The sequence below is a fragment of the Phaenicophaeus curvirostris genome, chromosome 11, assembly GCF_032191515.1.
Source record: "Phaenicophaeus curvirostris isolate KB17595 chromosome 11, BPBGC_Pcur_1.0, whole genome shotgun sequence".
In the NCBI taxonomy this organism is placed as follows: domain Eukaryota; kingdom Metazoa; phylum Chordata; class Aves; order Cuculiformes; family Cuculidae; genus Phaenicophaeus; species Phaenicophaeus curvirostris.
In genome coordinates, this window is record NC_091402.1 from 10115061 (window position 1) to 10138839 (window position 23779).

The 23779-nt window shown below is 44.2% G+C and overlaps 1 protein-coding gene across 1 annotated transcript in view; it reads right to left on the bottom strand.

Moving 5' to 3' along the window:
• RYBP (RING1 and YY1 binding protein) overlaps positions 1–18260 on the bottom strand; it is a 41354-nt gene extending 23094 nt beyond the window's left edge. Inside the window, exons 1-2 of the mRNA XM_069865536.1 lie at positions 18057–18260; positions 17205–17330 (exon numbers count right to left, since the gene is read on the bottom strand). Of these exons, the coding sequence (XP_069721637.1) occupies positions 17205–17330; positions 18057–18088 (158 nt within the window). The 5' untranslated portion in view covers positions 18089–18260. The remainder of the gene's footprint in view (positions 1–17204; positions 17331–18056) is intronic.
• Between the last annotated feature and the right edge of the window lie 5519 nt (positions 18261–23779).

Here is a 23779-nt window from a genome sequence, read left to right on the forward strand (position 1 = left end):
TATAGACATGTTAAAAAGGACCTAGAACTTAGTGTAAACAGCAAATCCTGAAATGAGATGTTGTAAAGCAAGGTATGGATGGGTTACACATAAGATGTTTACTAGAAACATCCCAGGAAAAATGTATTTCAATTTAGTAGACCTACATTGATTTTATCAGCAACACAGTCTGCCCACTCAAACACCATTTCTCAGAATCTGATGCATGGTGGGAATTGAATTTCTTTGTGGAGACAGGTGTGAACGTTTGTTGGAGCTGCGTTCCGTTCTACCTCACCTCTGTTATAAAATGAATTCCACCCTCATTAAAACATCTCAGATGTGGGGTTTATTTTGTGCCGCTTGCTGCCCGATTTAAAAAAAAAATTACACTTATTTCTATAATACACTTTACACAGTGGCTGAAAAGAGACTGCTTGCATAACTAGCATTATGCAATTTCCCAAATAAATAATACCCTTGTAGGGGGAAGATTACAAAGTTCCTAAGATTTTCACGGCTGCAGATCTGTCTTCAAAAGCAAAGAACCTCTAAAAACCACATGCCTTCCCAAATCTTCCTGATAATTATTGACATTGCATTAGCACCCAAGGATCCCATCAAGAATGGTGTCCCACTGTGTAGTAACAAAAGAACTTGGTAAAATACACAATTTACCACTATAGTGCTGTCTCTAAAGGCAGTAGAGGGGTTGATACTAGCTTAAAAAAAAACCAACAAAAAAACCCACACCAAAACAGAACAAAATCCACCAATACAAAACAGCATGGATGTCACTACCCTTACGAAGCCATACTTTGGTTTAGACAGCTTCTAGTCTTAAGGTAGTTTCATTACATCAGTGAAAAAAGCCAAGCCTCCCCCAAAAAACCCAAAAGGCAACTTTATTAGCCATCTTTGGCCTGGAGTACTTTGCCAGTGCAAACACAGAATCACAGAAAGGTTTGGGCTGGAAAGGACGTTAAAGACCACTCAGTTTCAACCTCCCTGCATGGGCAACCAGACCAGGTTGCTAAAAGCCCCATCCAACCTGGCCCTGAACACCCCTAGGGATAGGGCAGCCACAACTTGTCTGGGCAACCTGTGCCGGTGCCTCACCACTCTCACAGTAAAAAATTTCTTCCTAATATCCAGTCTATATCTCCCCTCTTTCAGCTTAAAACCATTCCCCCCGTCTTATTACTGCATTCCCTGACAAAGAGCCCTTCTCCAGCCTCTCTGTAGCAGAGCATCTCAAGCAGAAAACCTACACTAAGAAAAAAGCCCACCAAAATACTACACAACTCAATTATCGTTATGCAGACATTTAAAAAACAAACAGCCCTTTAAGTCACAAATTGTTCAAGTAACTCACAAAGAGCAAACACAAAAGTGAAAAAAGGGAGTCTAACTGGCAATCACAGAGAAGAACAGAAGAGCAATGAATTTGGCAAAACAGACTCCAGTGTCCACCAGTCTCCTATCTTCTAGTTTTGACAAATAGCTTTCAAAAGTCTGAAAAGAAATCTGGTTCCCTTAATTTTTTGTTGCTTTTATGATTTGGGCTTTCCTCCCCACTGGTGTTTCTCTAATCAACACTCGGCTCCCAGCCCCAGAGCACTCCAGTTCTCAACAGCCAACACCGACACCAATCCTGCTCCAGAAGAGGTAAATCCACATCCACCAACTCTTGCTTCAGTCACCACAACAGCCTGGAATTTCAAACCCCACTCAGTGCACAACTACAGTCTTATATCGACACTGAAAACAGGCTGAAGATGAAAAGGTGATTAAGTAAAAGAAGCCCCTACTAAATTAAATCCATTTTCATTGGAACTTGCAGAGGCCCATTGCAAGTTTCAGACCTTGAAGTCCTGGGAGATTTTCAACAATTACTTCAACTGGGTATCAGGGAGCAGAAGAGAAACATCACATTTTGCAAAGGCTGCATCCATCCTGCCAGAAGCTATAGACATAAAACTACACTTTCACAACTGAGCTAATCAGCCACGTTCCAAACATGAGCTGTACTTATCTCCTTGGAACAGCAGACTTTTTTTCTTAATTATCCAAGGTCAATGGCAGTGAATACTGAGCAAACTGATAGTCGGTGAGGCAATGTAGATAAACTGGACAGACAGTCTTACATTTGCTTAGCAGCAGTACCACATTCTAATATAAAGTTGCTCTTTTTAGACGTGAGAATTACTTTCTAAATAATCATCAATCAAAACATTTGGTAAGGTACTTTTTTAGTTATGTACCAGCATAATTCGCCCTTTTTCAACTAAGAGAAAGAAGTATTTTTAAACCCTTACACCTTGCTCCAACGTTTAAGACAACTGAAGCCTAGTCAGCCAAGGGAACAATAATTACATTAATCTTTTATCAAACTTGTCCATAATTACAGCAACATCCCAGAATTTTGATCACCATTTCCATGTTCTTAAGATATTCACAGAAGTTAAAGCAAGCAACTTGAAAGCATTATACCTCCAGTTCGATACCTACAAGAAGAGAGGTCTCAGGAGCACAGTCCCATCTGCTGCCTTGCAGAAATACCCAGCTTTTCCAGACAAGTTTGAGCTTGTCACAAAACAGAAAATACTGTGGAAATGTTAATAACTATTTCAGCTTCCCTAAAAACATGGGTGGTAAAAGGTTGACAGTTTTACTAGTACCATGTAACAAAAGGGTATTGAACAATTTTCCTGAAACTTCAGTTCAAAAACACAGCAACGAAAAAGCATTTCATGACCTAAAAGTTACTTCATACAGCATCCATAATTAGACATTAACTGAAGATTCCTGCAACCACAAGAACATAGAATAGCTCTGACAAGCCTAAGGTGAGCAGGGCTGTTGTTCTGACTCTGTCCTGATGCTAAAGACAGAGAAAAAAGGAGTGGAAGGAAAAAAAGTGCTTCCATATGTCTCATGACAGAACCAACACATCAGCAACAAACCTGCCCTGACCATAAGGGTATTCATAAGAAACACATCATCCTTCAAATGCACTGTGGTCCTTAGGTGATATGAGGATTGTGTGGGGCTGTACTTCTTTCCAAGTCACATTCTAGTTTCCTGAGCTTGTTGGTGACATTACGTAACTATTAATTACACCATTGTTCAGTGTGCTTTTAACTGCAATGATTCAAACTGCTTCCAGTAGCTCACTAATCCAAAATACAATCTTCTTGACAGCAACTGACAGATTCAGAGTATTCAGTCTGAGGTGAAAGGAGAAAAATCAAAATTTTCATCTGTCTGCTGTAAAAACAGCCAACAGTTCTGCTGACCAGACTCACAGCTCAGTCAGGGTCTGGGACACACTGCTGACTCTAAGCCTTGTGCTAATGTGCTTAGTAGCTCTTACCCCAACGTATGGCGCACAAGGAGCCCAGAACTAGAGTGGTAAAACACTAAATGTGGGTGGAAACACAGAAGTTAAGAGTGGAGTGCCAGGCAAGATAGTGAGCTGCTGCAATCAGCACCCTGATGTGATGCCATCTCAGGGGTTTTCCACTCTTCTGGCAGCACAGCTGGACCCTGGTCAAGTGCCCACTCTGCTGTTCCAAAAGGTAACCCCCTCCAGGATGGCCATGCTCACACCTCGAAGCCCCACATCCTCCTACCCAAGGACCAGCCAGGCAACTCAGAGAAGCAGCTGGAGGAGCTGTGCTAACACATCAAAAGAACACTTCTTCCCAATGGCCATCTTGAAATTCTAAGAAAAACAGAACATTGTCTCTCTTTTGCATCTTTATTATCACAGGCACTGAAAGGTTTCAATCACCAGCTCCCAGAACCAGCTGACCCCATCCTAGAACGTGTGCTCTGACTTCGCCCTTCCCATCCTCTCCCACAGCACGAACCTTCCTTGCAAGCTCCAACAACTCTACATGCATTATTTATCCCTCTTGCTAAGTCATGCAGTGGGATAATTACTTAACTATTGTAATGATATTTTGCAATGGCTGTACTCTATTATTCTAATTGATTTCCATGGGATTGCTTTTGCTGCATGTTTTGAGCACAAGAGCATATTTTCCTGGAGTATAAAAAGCTATGTTTTACTTTCATTTTAAGTCTACGAGCTGGATGCCAAAAGTGAATTTTTAGGAGAATAACAATGTATTTTTAATTAAAGCAATGTTGGTATATTAATTAGATTCTTGCCTTTTCTGCTAACAACCACTGAAAATATGTTTTTTGATAAATCTAATGAAATATCAAAATAGCTAGCTCACAGGTTTTTTTCATTCCGAGTCTTTTCCTTGTTTAAGACTCTTCTTTATAAGACTTCGGTTAGCGTAATTACTGAATATTTGAAAGGTGAGAATTCTGCCACATTTTTATCCACCAACTAAAAGCACATTTGCATGTTTTGCTTAACACCATGTTAAATTTTACTAAGATAAACACTCAGCTTAGGACTCAGAATCATTACAGTTAAACTAAATAAAATCAGTCCTTTCCATATACTCAACAGGATATAAGCTACACAGCACAGCAGCCCAATTAAACAATTATTTATGTCTCCCTACCCCTAGGATATTCTCCAGGCTATGCATGATTCAAGATACTTGTAGAAGTTTGTGAAGCAATGAATAGGATTTTAGAAAACACAATAATCCCAGTAGTCCAAACTGGTAAGAAAACTTCTCTGCCTGGTGCCAGAAATTCTTCCAGGAGAAGCCTTACTTTAAAAGCTACTAACAATAACAGTCTGAAGTAGAGCAGGGCAGAAGAGCAGCATGCACTGATAAAGGACCTATCTTACCTACTAATGACCTGCCACCCATATGAGCAAAGGCATTGATACAACTCCATGGGGAAGGAATATCACCTTTTTGACTCAAAGGCATACATGTACACACAAGGACTAACGTATTTGTACACTAACATCAAAATCAGTAGTTTTATACGGTTGGCAGTAGAACGAATAAACTTTTGACAGATGAGGCTCATTGAGAGCCATGGCTCTGCAAAATCTGGTGAATATATTGGACCTCCTGGGTATTTTGTTTCTTTCTGCTTAAATACAAGAAGCTGTCTGGTCACTACCTATGACTTTTACTTAAAAAAAAAAACAAAACCAAAAAAAACCTGAACACACACCTATTTAAAGTTTTATCAGTCTCAGCCCTATGCAGACTTTAGCAGCTCCTTAGGACAATAGAGAGTAATCAGCGATCTGAGGAGTCCACTGCTTAACCAGACCCTCTTCCCCTCGGGTCTCATTTAGGTCTTTACACAATACCAATCACTTCTCAATCCTTTTTTATCTAGTATAAACATCTCCATGGAAAAAAAAAAATAGCCTTGGAACAAAGCAAGATCACAAAAGATAACTGTGTTACGTGTCATGTCAACTTATTCCCTTTCTTCTCAAGGCATTGCTCTCGAAGCCTGACCCAACCCTTGCAGCTGCCGACCAAGTGCCGCACCGACTTCTGCAGCCTCCGGACATGATTCAGGAAAAATCAATGAGAAGAGCAAAAGGTCACATTCCCTACAAGCATCAACTACCTGTCAAACCAATGGAGACTTGCAAATGCTAGCACACTGAGAAATAAAGTGACCAACAGTTATTAAACTGATTTCTTAGAACAGCGTCCACACCTGTGAGTAAGTCAACCTGTTCCTTACACTGTATGCCTTCTTGCAAAAAGAAAACACCACTCATGATTGTGACAGGCTTTTAAAAACAAGTAAGTGTAGTACACAGCTGTATAATTTTAAGGCTTTGAATTTAGAGTGCCAGTGTGAAAGTCAGCCTGGCTTACTACACAAAAGGTAAGATGTGAAAAACTAAAGAGATGGAAACAAAACCAAACTACTGCTAGGTGTCATCACTCACACCCCCTGCACATTAGGAAAAACCCTGAGAACTGACCCAGAACTGTAACAGGTACCTTACCACGCACCATTTTCCGTGACATGCCTGGCCATTGGCAAAACCCATGCCTCTTTCAGGTACAAGCACCAAGAGCTTCCTCAGCAACATTTCACATCTTTATTAATACATACATTGAACATGAAGGTGCGATCTCCCATGCATTCACCAAGCAGGTATGCAGCATAGTGGCAGGATACTCTACTGCCTCGTTTGTTGTTGATTTTTATACAAATCGGTTAATATGTAACAGGAAAAAAAACATCATCCTCTTCATACAGACAGGGAAGCTTTTGTTTATTATAAAGTTTCACTGTCACTTGTTTGAATGCTGGCTGAATAATAGTGACTCTCAGCACAGCAGTGTAAATTCCCATCACACACTTGTACTCTCCCAGCAGACACTACCCAGGAGCTTTAACAGACCCTTCACAGGTCTAAAGCTTCTGAATGCGAATGCGTGGCCTCAGCTTGCAGAGGTGCTGCGAAGCTGTCACTGTCAGTAAGTGACTTAATGAACCTCAAAATTTCACAAATTGAGCTCTGGCATTACAGCCCATCTGTCCCTGTGGATAGACCCACAGTCTCAGTAACACTTGTATCAGATGCATTAGATCTTTTTGACCTCAGAAGTTAAACAACTTATAACTAACTTGAGTCACATCCGGTAAATAAATGCTTTTAATTAATGACTCTTAATTGATGCCAGAGTACTATGTACCCACACCCATGATTAAGCACATTTCTGACCCTGTTAACGCACATGCAAAATTGTGCAACTCTAACAATCCCATGCCTTTATTACCCACACAACACAGAGCTGTGCCATTCCTCCAGTGCTTTAGGAGCAAAGACATCACCATACATGACAGGGAAACAAAGTATAGAAAGTTTACCCTACCGCACCACTCCAGTAGTTGTATGATCATTTGCTTTCTTGCTCCCTTGCTCTTAAACAGTTATCTATACAGTTCAGGGAAAGGAAGATAAACACTGGATTTGAAGTCTGACTTGACGCGCAGTTTCTGAGAAGACATTTCAGGATTTCAAGCTGTTTTCAAAAAATTAACCTCCTATAAAGCTGTATGTGGTAGGGACTTACTACATTTGCTATACAGACAGATAAACCTAACTGTCCAGAGTGAAAGCAAGTTAGAGGAGGGGAGTCCCCAGAATAAGCGGTGCCCTGGCTGCCACCTTCCCACTCCTGGCAAGTACACAGAAACACCTGCCAGCCAGAGGAATACTTTTCTGCCAACAATTACACTTTCATTGTACGTCACAGGGGAATTCACCACCTCCGGACAGCAAGATACTGCTTATGTAAGGTTGGCAGCCCTGTAACTCCTACCAGGGGTGCTCCTGCCCACCCCAGCGAAACCCCACTCTTGTTCCCAATAGGTCTGCCACTGCGCCACCTCTGCCAAAAGGCAAGACCCCCAAGAAGAACAAGGCAGCCACGGAGGAGCAGCCACTTGCAGTTTAAGTTGTCCTCTCTGGGCAAAGCTAGAGACTGCCTGCCACCAGAAGCACACCAAGCTACCCTTCAGCTGCAACACAGCAGCACACCATCAGCTGTGCCTTGGACAAGCCACCCGCCGTCACTACGGCCTGCTTCGTCTTTCACTTTGACAGAAACCCAGTGCCGTCAGCCACTATTAGAGTAACTTCTGCAACCCACTGCATTCACTTTCAACACTTCCCCTCTGATTAAGACACATGGTCCTTTGAATCCCATGCTGGCATCAGGCAGCTGCCAGTTTTCCCTGCAGAAGTCAGCTACTGGTGTGCAAAACCAATAAAACACACAGAACTCCACAAAAAAAAATCACCCTTTTTATGACCAGTAGGTTTATGTGATACAGGTTTACAAATTACTAATACTGTGCTGAATTGTAAACATTTCCTAGAGCTTATTAAATATTTTTGTTAAGTTGATCCACACCCATGACTGTTACGGATAACAAATGAAAACGGTTTGTTTCTCCATTAGGCACCTGTAATAAGGGAGCAATAGCAGCAAACAGGCACCAACCAGAGATCCCTCACCCTATTAGCATTACAGAGCCTCCCTTCTGCTGCTAATGATGTGCTCTACCCTGTATTCCCAGGAGACAAATGACTGCCTGGCTGATTGACTCCATCACAGGGCCATCCTCCATCAATGTACTGCCTCTCATTGTAATCTCATCTCGGGAAGAGAAAAGTGCTCAGTACCACTTCAGAAAAAAACAGTGAAAGCACTTTCAGAATAAGAGCTCCAAGATATATAATTAAAACCAAATGTTTCAGCAAAAACACACAATTCCCACAACCTGTATATACATGCATACTTTATCCAACAGGAGAAATAAGATCTATGTTCTTCTCTTAAACTGCACACTTTTTTATAAAACAAAAGGAATTAAACACCTACCCCACAGAGATAAATTTCTTGATCGAATTGAAACACGGACTGTGAATACAATCATACAGATTAAAGAATGGTAACTCAAGGATATTTAGCTAGCTGATTTGCTAAAGGGTGAATTCCAGCCTCACAGGCTCAAATCACACTAGCATCATACTATCCCCACCGCAAGCAGAAGTGAAAGAAAATACAAATCCATCCATGTATTTATTTAGTACACGTATAATAAAAAATTAAAAGGAAGTAATCCCATTCAATTAAGAGCTATTTCAATAATGTAAAAAAAACACTGCACTTTCAGGGCCAGAATGCAGGGAGCAAACCATGCTCAACACTCAGACAGTGTTCTGGTCAGCTTTGCATCATCGCTGAAGCCACCAAATCCTAGTACTTCCACATCCTCCACCCACCTCCCCAATTCAACCATACTAAACCGCACGTGAATTACCCAGACATAAATCCATGTGCACAAAAATAGTTTTGTTCAGGAAAAATATTTCAGATTATGATCGGTCTCACGTCTGTCTACTCAACAACATAAATCTGAAGAAGGCAGTTTTATCTCAGGCAAGATATTTTGTCTCACTTAGCACCTCTGCACATTACAAGCACTCTATTGTAACTCTGAAATCCTGGAGAACTATCTGTTTAAGAAAACACATCTAAACATTTATTCCTTGTTTACCCCAAAACAGACTCCAAAACTGACTTATTTTGCTTCCATTTCATTTAAAGACAACCAAGCAGATAACATCCTCAAATAAAAGTTTCTAGAATTCCTGAACCTATTCCTACGTAAGTTGCAAATACTAGTTTCTTGAGCGTTTGCACCTTTATATAGCAACTGACACAAAGCATACACTGTGCTTGTTTCACCTCTCAGCAAATTGCCACAACAGGTATGCTTCAAAATGTTTATCAGCAAGAAGGCTAAAACCAGTTTGATTATTACAAGACTTCCCTGGTAAAGCACATAATTACAAATCTTTAGTATTTTGATCCTTGTAGAACCAGGAATTAACTCCACAATCCCAGGTCAGCATCTCAAGTAAGACCACATACAGTTCCAACCCAGGCCTCCAGGTTTCACAATCCATTCTTTAGATCTCTACAACCCCTTCTTCTCATGTATTTCCAATACTACACAACAAAAGCTTGGTTGAAAGTGTACCTCTAACTTTCAGAAACACAGGCAGCACTTCAACAATAAAATATGATCAAAATAATGCTAGCTTCAGGCAGTTCATTTTATTTTATCTAGGAAGGGGTCAAGATTCACCTGACTCTAAGGACACTGAGTTACTGAACAGTCAAACAAAACCAAAAGCCCAGAACAGAGAAGTGATGCTCTCATTTAAGCCAGTAAGAATTGCTATCCTTCTCATGTTTAACAGTCAGCGAATTTGTTGATGTACAAATTGGCATTCTGCTACAAAGAACACATTCCCAATTAATCACTGGTTTATGGGAAGAGCAATGTTACAGATTTGGTCATACCTCCAGATGTACCAAGAAAGTGTAAAAGGAGTTCTGGCTGATATAAAGAAAATCTGTCTGTACAAAGACAAATCAACATACTTAGCATGTGTCAGCTGTAAAAGGAACTTACATAAATGTAATGGAGGCATTTCCACGCTATTTCTGTCATACCATGTAATCCTGGACATCTGCTCAGGGTAGCACGTATGCATTACTCAGTATTTCTGGTCTACTTTTTTTTGCCATGTCCTTAATAAACCTAAGTGACAATAATGATAAATTGCCCTTACCTGTCTGATACATCAACACTTTAAGTAAATCCTTACAAACCCTCCTGTAAGACCCTCTCCCCTCTGGAAATACCTCAATTTTGCCTTTTACTTTGTGAACAAAGAGACCAGTGCAAAGAGAGACGTAAAGTAAAGCTGCAAGACAGCCACAGATAGAGTTTGAGTGAATCTTACTCCAGGTCAGAGCCACGCATTACAGAACTCCAGCACACCTAGCAAGTGACCTATATTGCGGGACTGAAACCCACTAACCTACAGAACAACCTGAAGTCCCATAAAATAGGTCAGTGGGTTTCCTCACAAGAAAAATTATGCAGACAAGGAGAGATGCACATAAAGGACAAGCAGAACACATCCTTCCCTAACACAGGATCAGGCTGCAACTGTATCGCCCGCCCTGCTGCCATCTTCCTGCACACAGGCAGGACTCCCCAGGAGTGCCGTGAACTTCTCTGCTTCTCGCTGAAGGACTCTGGAAGGACCTGTCTGCTTGTTCAAATCCCAATAGAGCAAGAAGAAAAGGAGCACCACTGCAGCAAGGAACTGTAAGCCTTGTGAACTCAAAGCAGGTCTCGCAGCAGTCAGAGTACAAGTGACACCCAATTCACCATTAGCCTGGAGTTACAGAAAGGGTATCCAGGCTACAGCACAAAAGCTGGATGTGGCCAGCTAAAATAATCCATCCTGCCCACACCACATTACCTGCCAGCCTTCATCCCTCACTGCCTTGGGTCCCACGTGTTGCTTTCAGGGACTAATAGTTCAGCCAAAACAGAGCCCCACAGACTAATGAGCTGATGGGGAACACTAACAGGCAGTACAGGACAGGCAGCCAAGATCTCACAGGAGCTGAGGGGCTCCAGAGAACTGTGCCTTGCATCTACCACCTCCCTCCTCTCAGCTATTGCTCTGTTCAACACCGCACAAACACTTTTCTATTTCCAGTTCATACAAGGTTTCACTTACTAGATGAACTCACATCAGTGTGCCAGGCCAACCCTGCAAATGCAGCAGCCCCTCCACAGCCAGCTGTCGGGAACATGAAACAATTGGTGCAATTAAGAAAGGCATGCAGGGAAAAGTTGCTCAGCATTCCTCTGCCTACCAGTTCTCCATGAGGACCTGCCAAGAGCGAGGGCCAGTGTCCCAGCGAACGCACTGTCTCCTTAGAGCAGTAAAAGCCACATGCCTTCTCCTCCTCCACACACACTTTGATTTAGATGCCCATCTCCCCAAAAAAGCGGTCTATGGCCGAAGGAAAAAATGAGTAATATCTATGCTGCTTATTATCAGCAATAGATTAACATGCTCAGTGCCGCAGTTTATAAATTAAATCTTTATCTCCAACAAAAGTCAGACAGATCTTTAAACCTCCCCATCCACTACTATTTAACTCAAATAGACAATCCACACAAACACTATAACACATACCCCTCATGTATGCTAAAGTTCTTACTACGTAAAGACTTCTTTTTTCCCCTAACAGAAAAGCAGCACAACAGATATAGCTATTATTCCTTAATAGGATCCTATCCAAGCAGTAGAAGTAAAGCTAGTCACAACAGTCACCACAGCACCTATGGCGTTTGTCACCTACAGCACTGCAGGCACCCAAATTCAGCAACCATAGTGAAGGGGTATTGCCAATGTGCTGTACGTCAATCCTCAGGATCCTCCCTCCTGAGAATGATTTCCCAGAGGAGCAGAGACACAAGAGAAATCCTGGGGTGATGGTAATGAGATCATTAACACCAGAGCCAAACACCAGCAAAGAACAAATCAGGACACAACTCTAACTTCTTTCAACCACCCAAAGTGCAAGAGACAGATCTTATGCCAGCTTTATGCTTGCACCAGGATGATGGATAGGAATTGATCTGAAGCTGAACAGCTTCATCTGCTCAGGTGAAATCTCACAGACTAATTCCATGCCAGTTAAAAAAAATAAGCATAGCATGAATCTCTACCCACAATTTATAACAGATCAATACTTCAAGTCAGGTGGTTGAGGCAACTGGGGTCCAGCAATAGGAATCACGAACTCAAACTTAGCAGATCATCAAACCACAGCCCCAGAATCTGGGGCTTGCTGCGACTATCAGCATCGTCTGCTTGTAAAACACTAGGTTTGCAAAGCACTTCTCCTGCCTGTAGCTCCAGCGCTCTGGTGGGTTTGCCAGACCTAGCAGAAGTAATCCTCATCTGCAGACGGAGAAAATCACAGCTACTTACTTACAGACAGTGCTCGTAAACAAGCTATGAGGCAACAGAGGTCTCAAGAACTCCTTAGATGCAGGAAAACATTTTGCAAACAGGTATCATTCATTACAGCACTCTGAGCCACCTAGGCAGAAATACACGGTTTCCATCCATTACCAAAAAAGCAATCTTGGAGGGGACACATTCTCTGGATCCAGGTGGCTCCATGGAACGCTGGCACGACTCCAGGCTGGTACAGACCACACTTTGCTCCACCTGATCCAACTGTCATTTAACTTCAGCAAAAATCAGGGGATGATTTAACCATAGATATAAATGGCCAATTAGTAAAACAAGTATTGCAGAGGAAAGGCACTGGTCCCTTCCACCACATCTTTTTGCAGATGAGTCGCATACTCCATTTTTACGGAAAATATATTTTCCATAAAATTTCCATAAAATAAAATATAAATTTTATAGAAAATAACCCACTTAAAGGTCAGCTACGATGCTAAATAAAACCCACCTTAATGCAGGTGAAAGCTATTTAACTTAAAAGAACTGAATGAAACCACTTTCTTCTAACCTACACCACTGCAACACACCAATTCAAGCATTTTTAGATGTACAGTCCTGCAAATAGATGGCAAATAAGTAGAGCATGTATTAGTTGCACAGAGGTCAGGATCATAAGCCCGATTCCTCATTCCAGGAATAGCAGGACTATCTAGTGTCTATTCTGGTCAGCGCAGCTTGTACACAGAACAAGAGAATACATTTCAATGGTGCCATGGACAGTAGTTTACGTCCTCCAAAGTGCTAGCTTAGATCCTGCCAACAAGCAAAGGAATTTTCTGGGGAACAAAGGCCAGTATATATCTGAGACACCTGTTCCACACAAGAGAAAACATATTTGAAAATTATGATGAATCGCTTGCGCTCAACCTCCCCTCATAAGAATGGAAGAAGAGGTAAATACGACTGATGTATACACCTTGAGCCCTCCAAAACAAAAGGTATGTTCAAATCACTTGATCCAATCTCCAGATGACACACTTGGGGCGGACAAGAGTGAGTAACAAATACAAGATAAATGCTTGCAAAGCACATGCTTTGTAGAGGACATATACACTACAAATTATGTACTAAAAGGTCCCATTGCTTTCTTTAATTTGTACGTCAGACATTCAGAAGTTGCTCTTGCACCTTCCACTGGCTTTTTTAGTGCATTTCTCTCTAATCAAGACACATTCATTGCAGAAGGCATGACATTTGGACATGGAAAGCATTTATCCTAAAGTCAGAGAAAAATTAGCATCAGAGAGGTTCCATGGCCTCGCACCACTTGCCTGTTTATCCTAAAGGAAAGATTCCGAAAACAATAACTTCCTCTGTGAAATCAGATGAAGAGAATATTCTCCTTCACAATGATGTCTGAAAGCAATCTCATATGGAAACACTCTAAGTGGCCGTGCATGGGAGGAGAGAGAAGGCCACAGAAAAAGGTGTTCAGGAACACAATATACGGAAACCATCAGAGAACCAAAGGGGAACAGAGCTAAGAATCCCATTAAAAAAAACAAATGGAAGCAAGGAGCCATCATCTACCCTCAAACAGGAACACCCAGCTCCCCATGATGGGAAATACAAGCCCAAATTCTGTCCTCACATTCCTAGGAAATCCAAAGTAAACTTTACTTCCATGTTCGAAGAAGTAATGGATATTGGAAGGGAATGCATGTCTGCAAAGCAAACAAACTTCCTGGCAAAGTTTCAATTCAAGCCTTCTCCTGAGTGCCGGATCTGGTGCGGGTACATCAGAGCAAAACTCTAAAAAGCCACAGGACATAAGTGGATGGGGTGGCCAGCACCAGTTCCCTGTGCCATTGCATGAATACAAAAAACTCTGGGGAAGAAAAATAAATTATCATACACCTCAGCAAACACATTACTACTGCTCACTCCCAAGGCACCTGGTTAAACCATGCTCTTGCCCAACTGAATGTTGCACTGAACATAGTTTATGTCTTTACCATGATCCTCGCAGAAGGAAAACCATTGAAAAAAATCAACATACTTGCCTAAATAGAGCGTAATAAACTTAACTATAAAATAGTAAGCATAAAGTTGAGGAAAGGGAGTTAGTGACATAGCGTAACAAATCCAGTATTGGAGTAAGTACTACAGGTTTAATGCAATCTTTGCATGCCAACTCTCAATTCTCTTGAGATGAATTTGACCTCATTTTTATTTAACAGTGCAAATGAAATATTTATAAACAGCCCCTTGAAGAAGTATTCAGGTGCAATTTAAGTGTTTTGCATCTACAGCAACTTTGACTTCAGAGGTCAACTCTGAAACTCACTTTGTTTGAAGCTCCTTTTGTGAGATCCTAGAGAAAGGAGATAGTTGGATCTGAGAAAGTAAAACTTGTAACTGCTGCCAGCCACCCCTCCCACCTACCAAAAGACTAAGTCTGAAAAAATATACACACGGCGAGAAGTAGCCAACGTCCTAACTAGTTCTCAAATCAGAGAATATTTACCAGCCAAAGTAAGCAAACAACTGGCTTCATAGTGGAGGGGGAAAGTAGGTCACACTAGATCTCGACAGAAAAACTGAGCATGCTGTAATTGCACACAATAATTTGAGGAAAACTAGTCGCCTCACCACATTTGCGGTCTGTCTTTCACTACTGTTCAGTTTTTAAAAAAATGAGTTTGATAAACTTCCAGTAAGTGTTACTGCAGTAAGCCTTAATAAAGCAAGGCAGTTTTAAATGTGGAAAAGTGTCATCAACTTGTCAAATCACAACTTAAAAGTCAAGCTCATCAGACATCTTATATTTCAAGTCATAAATTATCAATCATAAGTATCTTTACATCAGTCATTTTTATTTTAAAATTTTTGAAGAATTTCCCCGGCTTCAACTCATACATCACATACTGTAACACTCAAAGCAAAACCACAACAAAGACCTCTGACCTCCCAGGTCTTCCCAACATATGACGCTCACAATGTTGAATCACTCCTGCTTTCAGTTATATTTATTCATAAGTGACATAAATATGCAAGACAACATGATGGTCCATTGAATATTTTAAATACTTTCTCAAATTCTACAAACAAAAGCAATTTAAAAAGCAGAAAAATGAATAGAATGCTGATGAATTAAATGAATTAAAATTAGAAGCCATTCATAAGGGTCCATGAAGAGCTAAACAAAAGTACAATATTCTAGACCCAAGGATCACATCTGCAAGAAAGGCTGCAGTTCTTAACCCAAAATCATCAACTGCTATCTCTCTCAAGGGCCTTTTACAAGACAAAACATCCTACTACCTCAAACAGTTTGAAAATTACTGTTAAAAAGAAAGAAGTAAGGGCATGTGAGAGAAAGCTGCTGCTCTCAAAATGAACATCAGCACGGTAGCCAAGTGAAATGCTTGAGTCTGGTAAAAGATACAACCCATATGGGCTCCTACATCTCATTAAGACTCTCCTCCTACAAACACCCATGCACATGCTTGATGTGACGCCAATAGAACTTGCAGTGACTACAAGGCTACGCACTGTAGTAGCACAGTGAAATATAAGCCAACTACAAGACCAACATGTTTCACCTGAACCAAGGGGGAAGCCAACGAAGCAGAAGCCCACAGAAATCAAGCAAGCTGTGAAGGTTCAATTGCATAGCAAAATAAGACTGAACAAAATGAGTGAAGAATCAGCTCTAGGTGGATACAGAACACTGCAGACCCTAAAGCTCATCCTTACTCAATGCTTTAACTATGCTAGCTGAAACAGTTTTAACACCTCCGTACATTTTGCAAAAAGCACGGGAATACTTGTAACTGATGTGCACTGTACAACACAGGGTGAAGCACTACAGCGCTCTGCTGCTGTAACTCAGGGTTTCAATGGCCCAAAAGCATGCTCCCCATTAAAAACGTAGGCACTTCACATTGTTTAAAGCACAGCAGGAACAATAACCAACCGAACACGCCTTCACCTCCTTTGTCAATCAAGTCAAGACAGCCAAGTCATGCAAACACCCTGCTGATGAGAGCATCTCAATACACAGTTTCATTCAAAGGAGGAAAATGATGCCTTTCACAATAGAAATCTTACACTACTTCCTTGGCAGAGCAAAGCAACAGGAACTCAAGTTTGGAAGGTACAATATGAACAAAGTCAGGAGTGAATGTGGTAGAACACATCAGAAATAGAAAGAAAAATCAGAGCACCACATGCCTGTTTCAGTGCCAACTGGTATTTCCAGGATAAACTTTCTGAACCCATTAACTGAGAGAGTTCAAGTTTTTTGGAGGAGTTCTGAGATTAAATTAACTACTGCACATCAGCTTCACCATCTCATAAAGACCTCCACAGAGTACTCCGCGCAACGCAACCACAGGGACCTGACAGCTAAACCTTTCAGAAATCCACACCACTCCTACACTGAGCAAAAAGCCGACTCCTTTCAGATGACAACAGACACTGGGAGATCAACATCTCAAGAAGGGAGTTGTTCTCGTGGCATCTTTAGTTTCAGCCATTTCCCTTCTCGTACTCTAATACTCCCCCATCATTTCTACTCCTGCAGAAAACAGGTATATCTCCACCCAAAACACAGAAAACCCAAACCACAGTCGGAAGGTTCCTGGCTGCCCGCGTGTCTCCAAGAGGTCTTCCGTACATCATCAACAAAAAAGCATCAAACAACAAAAAGATTCAGGTCGCTGCCACATCCACAAAACATGTCTTCCAGCTCTAATTAAGCGCTTGAAAGAGAATTTTTAAAATCCAGAAGGCTTCTGAATGGGGACAGAAGGGATCGCACCGCAGGGAAAGGGGGTGAAACCAGGCGATATCCAGGCAACGGTGGAAAAAAAAAAAAATCAACAAGTCGGCGCAGCCCAGCGCGGAGCGAAAGCCGCAGACGTACCTGGTGGAGGTGCCTTTCCTGACATCGCAGATGCTGCATTTAAAGGCTTCGGCGCTGTTCCTGAAGGTGCACACGCTACAATCCCAAAAGCCTTCGTCGGCTGCAGGTTTGGCTTGCCTTTTCGGCCTTGAGGAGGGGGAGGGAGAGGGGAATCGTGCGTACGTGTGTGTTTGGGGAGGAGGAGAGAGGCGGCGGGAGGAGGAGGAGGAGGAGAGAAAGAAAACACACACATGAGAAACCATGTTGCAGAGCCCCGAACCCGGCGCGGGGCTCCCCCCAACGCTGACTCCCCCCCCGGGCCCCGGGAGCGGCCGGCGGGGCCGAGCCGAGCCCAGCCGGGCCCAACCGGGTCGAGCCGAGCTGAGTCGAGCCCAACCGGGCCGAGCCGAGCCTAACCGGGCCCAACCGAACCGGCCCGGGCCGAGCCGCGGCGCCCGCCGCCCCCCTTCCCCGCGGGGAGGGTGGGCGAGTTTGAAGGCTGGGAGGCGCTTTCCCTCCTCCTCCACCTTGTTAAACCTCCCTTTGTCTGGGAGCGGCGAGTGCGCGGAGCGGGAGGTGCGGGGCCGCCATGGCCGCTCCGGCTCCAGCCCGGCCCGCCGGCCCCGCTCCCCCCCGCGCTCCCTCCATCTTAGCGGCCCCCCCCCCCCTTCCCCCCCACCTCCCGCGTTACCTGGCGCGCGCGCCCCCCCCGCGCTCCCTCCATCTTGGAGCCCCCGCGCCGCCGCCCCCGCTCCCCGCGGCCGCTCCGCAGCGGGGCAGGGGCGGCCCCGCGCTCCCTCCATCTTAGGTGCCTCTCTCCGTCTCTCTCTCTCTCTCTCTCCGTCGCGCCCCCCCCCCCCACACCCCGCTCACCTGGTCGGGCTCTTCTTGTCGCCCATGACCATGGATGGCGGCGGCCGCCCCTGCCCTGCGCACAAAGAAAGAGGCGAAGGGGAGGGGACGCGGCTGCCTCCGTCCAGCAGGCTCCGGCGGCTCCGCACCCGCCGCTGCTGCCAGGCTCCGCTCCAGACCAGCAGCGCAGCCCCGGCGCCCGCCCTCCCGCTCTCCCTCCTCCTCCCCGCGCCGCTCCGGCGGGAGGAGCCAAGGGGGGCGGCCCCGCCCCGCCCCGCGCCCCCCCCCGCCGCCTGCGCCCTCCGAGCGCCCCGGGGCGGCCCCGGCACCCGCGGGCCTGGCGGCGGCGGCCCCTATCGTCCCCATCGACCTCCCCGGGATCCGTCCGCTCCGCCAAAAACGCGAGCTCGGGTTCGAGGGACTCCAAGCTCCGGTTCTGCAGAACTCCAAATTCTGGTTCGGCAGGATGCCCAGGCTCTGGTTCTGCACGACTGCCAAGCTCTGGTTCCACAGAACTCCAAGCTCTGGTTCCGCAGGACTCCCGAGCTCTGGTTCCGCAGGACTCCCGAGCTCTGGTTCAGCAGGGCTCCCGAGCTCAATTTGTACAAAACTCACAGGCTCAGGTTCTTCAAAACTCCTAGGATGGCAAAAACTGGCATTTCCTAAAAGCAGGAGCTCTTGGCCCTTCTCCCTCCTGTCGCTTGGAGCCCGCAGAAGCCCTGGCATGGTGGGCTGGGTGGGGCTGTGGTGAGGACAAACCCTTGCTGTCTTTGCTCACGCACTTTTCACGCAGGGCCGCTTCCCCAGCAGCTCCAGGAGGAGATAGGGGCACAAACAGCTCAGGAAGGGCAGGGGTGATGAGCGATAGATGAAGACAAAAGTTGGTTCAACCGCTCCTCCTGCATGAGTGGAAGCCTTGCAGGGCAGACATTTCTTCACTAATCCAAGCTATCAGCTCCCACCAGTGCAGAGCAAACTTCATCCCCAGGCAAGAAACAGGGCAGGCAGGAGGGAAGCCTGTGGGCTGCACTGGGCCGCAGGGCCAGAGTGAAGACAATCTGAACAATGCTAACCTATGGCCGACTACGAGACAAAAATAAAGAAAATTGCTGCTTAAAAAGCAAAGCAATGCAAGTGGCTTAAGGCAGGATACGCTCCTACCATGACAGGAGCAAAGCATAACCGTGTCCTGCGCTTTAAAGCTTGAGTGCTCCAAACCCATGAGCCACAAAGGCTTTTTTCCCCCTCCACCAATGCCCATTTTGACAGTCAAATCACGCTGACAGAGTCACCTCTCCTTATTTAATAGTTGCTTGTAATCCACTTGCCCTACCCAGCCCCACACAGGTAATTTAACCCTTGCTGGCACCTCTGCCAACCAATTTAACTGCTATATCTGCAAAGACTTCCAATGACTTTTCTATGCCACACAAGTTCCAAAACAATACAGCAAGAAGTAGACATACTCCAAGGGCAGAGTTAAGGCTACGCAATTATCACATGTAGGAAGTGTCATTTTCCCATTGCATCTGCTGTTTTCCAAACATTTTTGCTCTTTTAGATTAAAGCAGTAATGTTTGCTTTGGGAATCTGTGTGGGAACAGCAACTCAGCAGTGCTCACAGGGTCTGGTAAGCACCAAGTCCTGGTATGCAATCAGTAATAGAACTTCATGGCAATGATGTTTATGGGGGCAAAAAGAATACCATGTTTGGGGACAAAGTCAATGGAGAACCCAAGAAGCACAGAAAGGCAGAAAGCTCTGAAATTTTGCTTGAGAGGAGATCTACGCACAGTCTGACTCCTGTTTTCTGCCACATCTTCCCTTAGCTTCTCATTGCTGCATTAAGCAGAGCGACAGCCATCACAGGTAGAGTAAGTTATTGTGGAAACATCAAGGACGTATGGCCCATTTTTAGGAAGCAATTTATCTCCTCAAAAAAGTTTCAGGGTTACTGTTTTCTTTTCATAGTAAAAGTTGTTTTCTTTCCAAAAAACTACTATATCCTTTATTATCAATTCCCCTGGAAACCTTCCTTCCTCGGCAAACAGCACTTTGAAAGTCACATGCTAGAAGCTTGGCAACCCAAGTATAGCATGACTTCATTCAGTCACGTACATACAATGGGAGGTGATCGTTCCCAATTTGTTAAACACCCTCCAAGCTGTAGCTGGGTGTCTCTGTCTTCACAGGCAGCTCCTGGAGGATGTCCACGGCTGCTGGTGGGTTCATGCACTGATTCAGCCAGAGCTTTTGGCATGCTGCATCCTGCAGGCAGCCTTTTCCTCTTGACCTTTCAAGACACTGGCACACCAAGACAGGAACCTTTTGACAGAAATCAGGGTTGAAAATACCGTCAAATTTAATTAGAAGTGCCTTGATGGGGTATTTCTTTCACACTGTGGTGTTAGCATGGTGAACATACTGCTGGTCTCAAAATTCACAAAGGTGGCATAGGCAGCACACCCCACTGAGCATTTGGGGATTTTTAATTGCATTTGGACTTTCATGTGCTTGCAAAGGAGCCTTGGGCAATTCATTTAGCACTTCTCATTAACTCCAGCAGTCTGGATTTGAAAAGTGAAAAGAGTAAATTTCTAGGCTCGTTCGTGAATCTGTGACACCAGGTTTGAAACCAAACTCCTTCCAGCTACATGTTTTGGACTTCTCAGTGCTGTTCAGTTGGTAGTAAATCCAGCTGAAGAAATTCCCATCCTTACCTCCAGAAGATGGTGCTTTCTCAGCAGTGCCAGCTATGCGCAACTGCTTGCTTGAAAGCACTGTCAACTCCAAGAGGATCTTGTTAACCCCCCTTCTTTCCACCTCTCTCCTCCCTCCCCTATATTTTTAACTGCAAAAAGCCTTGTAAAGGGACACCGGTTGCAGGTACTTCCAGGGCACAAGAGACAGCACGAAAGCAGGCACACTCACACCAGCTGGGAGAGCAGAGCATGAACCTATCAAACCAACCTGGCTACCACAACCTATGCTGGAAACTCTTGGGCAACTGCCTTTGCCTGGCCAAACTTTGGCTATGCATCAGTATATCCTTCGTTTCAGGTATGGAGATACTGGAATGAGGCAGACTGAGCATGGTTATCCCTTTGCACCACCTCAGCATCCCTGTCTCACTCACCCAAATTGTCCCTCACGCAGCAGCGCTGCAGCTGCTCCTGCTTTGCTTCAGCCACAAAAACAGGTGGGAGGCAAAACTGACAGTCTGTACCCTCCACAGAGCAGCTGGCCAGGGATGGTCTGAGGGACACTCCACTCTGCTAACAGCCTCTTCAGTACAGTGAGACCTTGGAAACCTGGGGTGCAGGGAGCATAGAGATAATTCTCTGCACCCAGACCATGAGTATAAATTGTTTTAAAAATGAACTGGGACACTACATGCCAAAGACAGTATTTGTGCATAGGGTTCAATGCCAAATATAAATATTACCTTGGGCTTCTCGGCCCCATTGGTCACTGTGGTAAATAGACATTTTTGTAATTTTGCATCAGATGTGCGTAACTTCTCAGAAGTGATGGCTGTCCTGAGCAGCCTCAAGTCTAACCATTGCTAAACGACTTTTCTGTGGGTTTAATAAGGAATTTGTTACACAGGAGTTGGAATCAGTCTCAGAACACAGGTCTCTATCAGTCTAGCTAGAGGTAAAAGGATCAGAAATGATGCTGCTGCTCGCTGGGGCAGGGAAGTTGCCTATCACCACACGATTAGCACCTTTTAGTTGAAGTGGGTGGAAAGGGAAATTAGCAATTAAGGGTAGAAATGGTGAACCATGCTACACTACTGCACCTTAACAGCCAGCATTCGTTTTTTTCAATCCTGCTGGAGAGGATTAAATGTGTTTGGCCTCCCAAAGAAGACATCAAGGAGAAGACATCAAAGGGTGGAAGAAAGAGGCTGTGTGAAAGCTGTCGGACTTCACGCAAAGTAGCATAATGTTTGCCATACTGTAAGAGCATCCTTGGCAAGGGAAGCAGGAGCCTAGGCTAAGAAGCCTGGAATTCTTCACCACAAAACAAAACACCAAACCAGAAAGCATGCATTGGCCAGAAAGACTTGTGGCCAACTAACCGCACCCTCTCTTGCTTTCAGAGCATGGTGTTAACTGTCATTGGCTTCAGGTGCCGATGGAAATGAGAAGCTGGAAGAAAACAACTCTTGGAATTCTCACTTAGCACTTGACAGCATCTTTGAAAACTTGGCTTGGGCTGAATTTGTAAGTTTTAGGGAACAGCGTTGTGCTAGGGACTGTATAAACACAGAACCTGATGAATGATGACCCTGGGGCAGCACAGAGGTTTATGCATGCTCCAGCAAGACACACCGAATTAACAAAATGTCTCTGATTAATACAGGGACATTAAGAGACTTCACTGATAAATGTGGGAGAGAAACAAATGAAAGGAAGAGTTTATTGTACAGTGTGCCACTTTCCAGACATGTGTAAAGACTCAGATGCGTGCTCAGATGGGATATTTTCAGCTGAACTGGGAGCACAGGCATAGCAAAGTAGGCAAGGGATGAAGGAAGGAGAACCATGGAGCTGGACAAAGATCATTGGCAGAACTCCTCAAAGGATCTGCTTTGGGATGAACATTACTTGAGATTTTCCTTAGTGACCCCATTAGAAAAAGGAGGGATTGAGCTAATAAGCTGAAGATGAGAAGCAACACGTTGGAAGAAAATTTTGAGACAGCGCAAAAAATTTTGAGACAGAGCAGGGTGGAAATGGAATGAAATACAGTGTTAGCAACTTAGGTAGCTGAGTATACTTGTAATAAAACTTTCTGACTTGGAGCTTGTTGGTTTGGCGCACAGGAGAGAAAAGACCTGTCTTAGGAGTTTGTGTGCCACTGGTGTGGCTTAGTTCCTGAAAAGGCCAGTGTCAAGCAGACAGTATCAGGAGAAGTACCAATGAACAGGGACAGGGAAACATAGTGGCACAGTGCACAGGTAAGATCTTGTTGGAATTACTGCTCTCCAGACAATTCTCCAGTTCAAGAAAAATACACATTCAAGCTGGGACAAGCATAGTGAAGAGTTTCTGGGATAGGCATAGGAATGGAAAGCCTATTTTATCAGAGAAGTCTCTATAAATTCAACTTGCTCAGCCTAGGGACACAAAGGCCGGGAGAGGATATGACACTGGGGAAGAAGGTGGCACATTGCAGCAATAAAAGACCTTGCAGACAAGAAAGAAGAGCTTAACTGATTTATACTGGACATGTAGGCTGGAAACTAGACATCTGTTTCTAACCTTCAGAGGAGCAGGGAACAGAAACAGCCTCACAACAGGAGGAGAAAAGGCAGTCAGTGTAAAGATGGACCTTGATCCCTTACGGAAAGAATCACACAGTGGAGCAACTCAAGCAGTCCCTCCTTCCCCTGCAATGCCACCAAGGTCAGAACCTACTGCTCTCAGAGTCCTGTCTCTTCTTCCTCACACATCCACACCAAATAATCTCACCTGACTTGTTTCCAACCAACAGATTTCAGTAGGTGCTCTCTCAAGGGAAGGTGAGAAGTACAGGGAGAAGAAAACTCTTATACAGCTTTTGTGCCTAGAAATAGTTTTCTCAAACATCCAGGGATTTCCAATTTGCTTCTAAACTTGGCATGTGCATTTTTCCTGCAAGAAAACTTAAGACTTCCTCTATTCAGTGGAATAAGGGTATTTTTAAAATTTTCTTTCTTTCTTTTTTTTTAATATAATCTATTTATAGATAGTCTT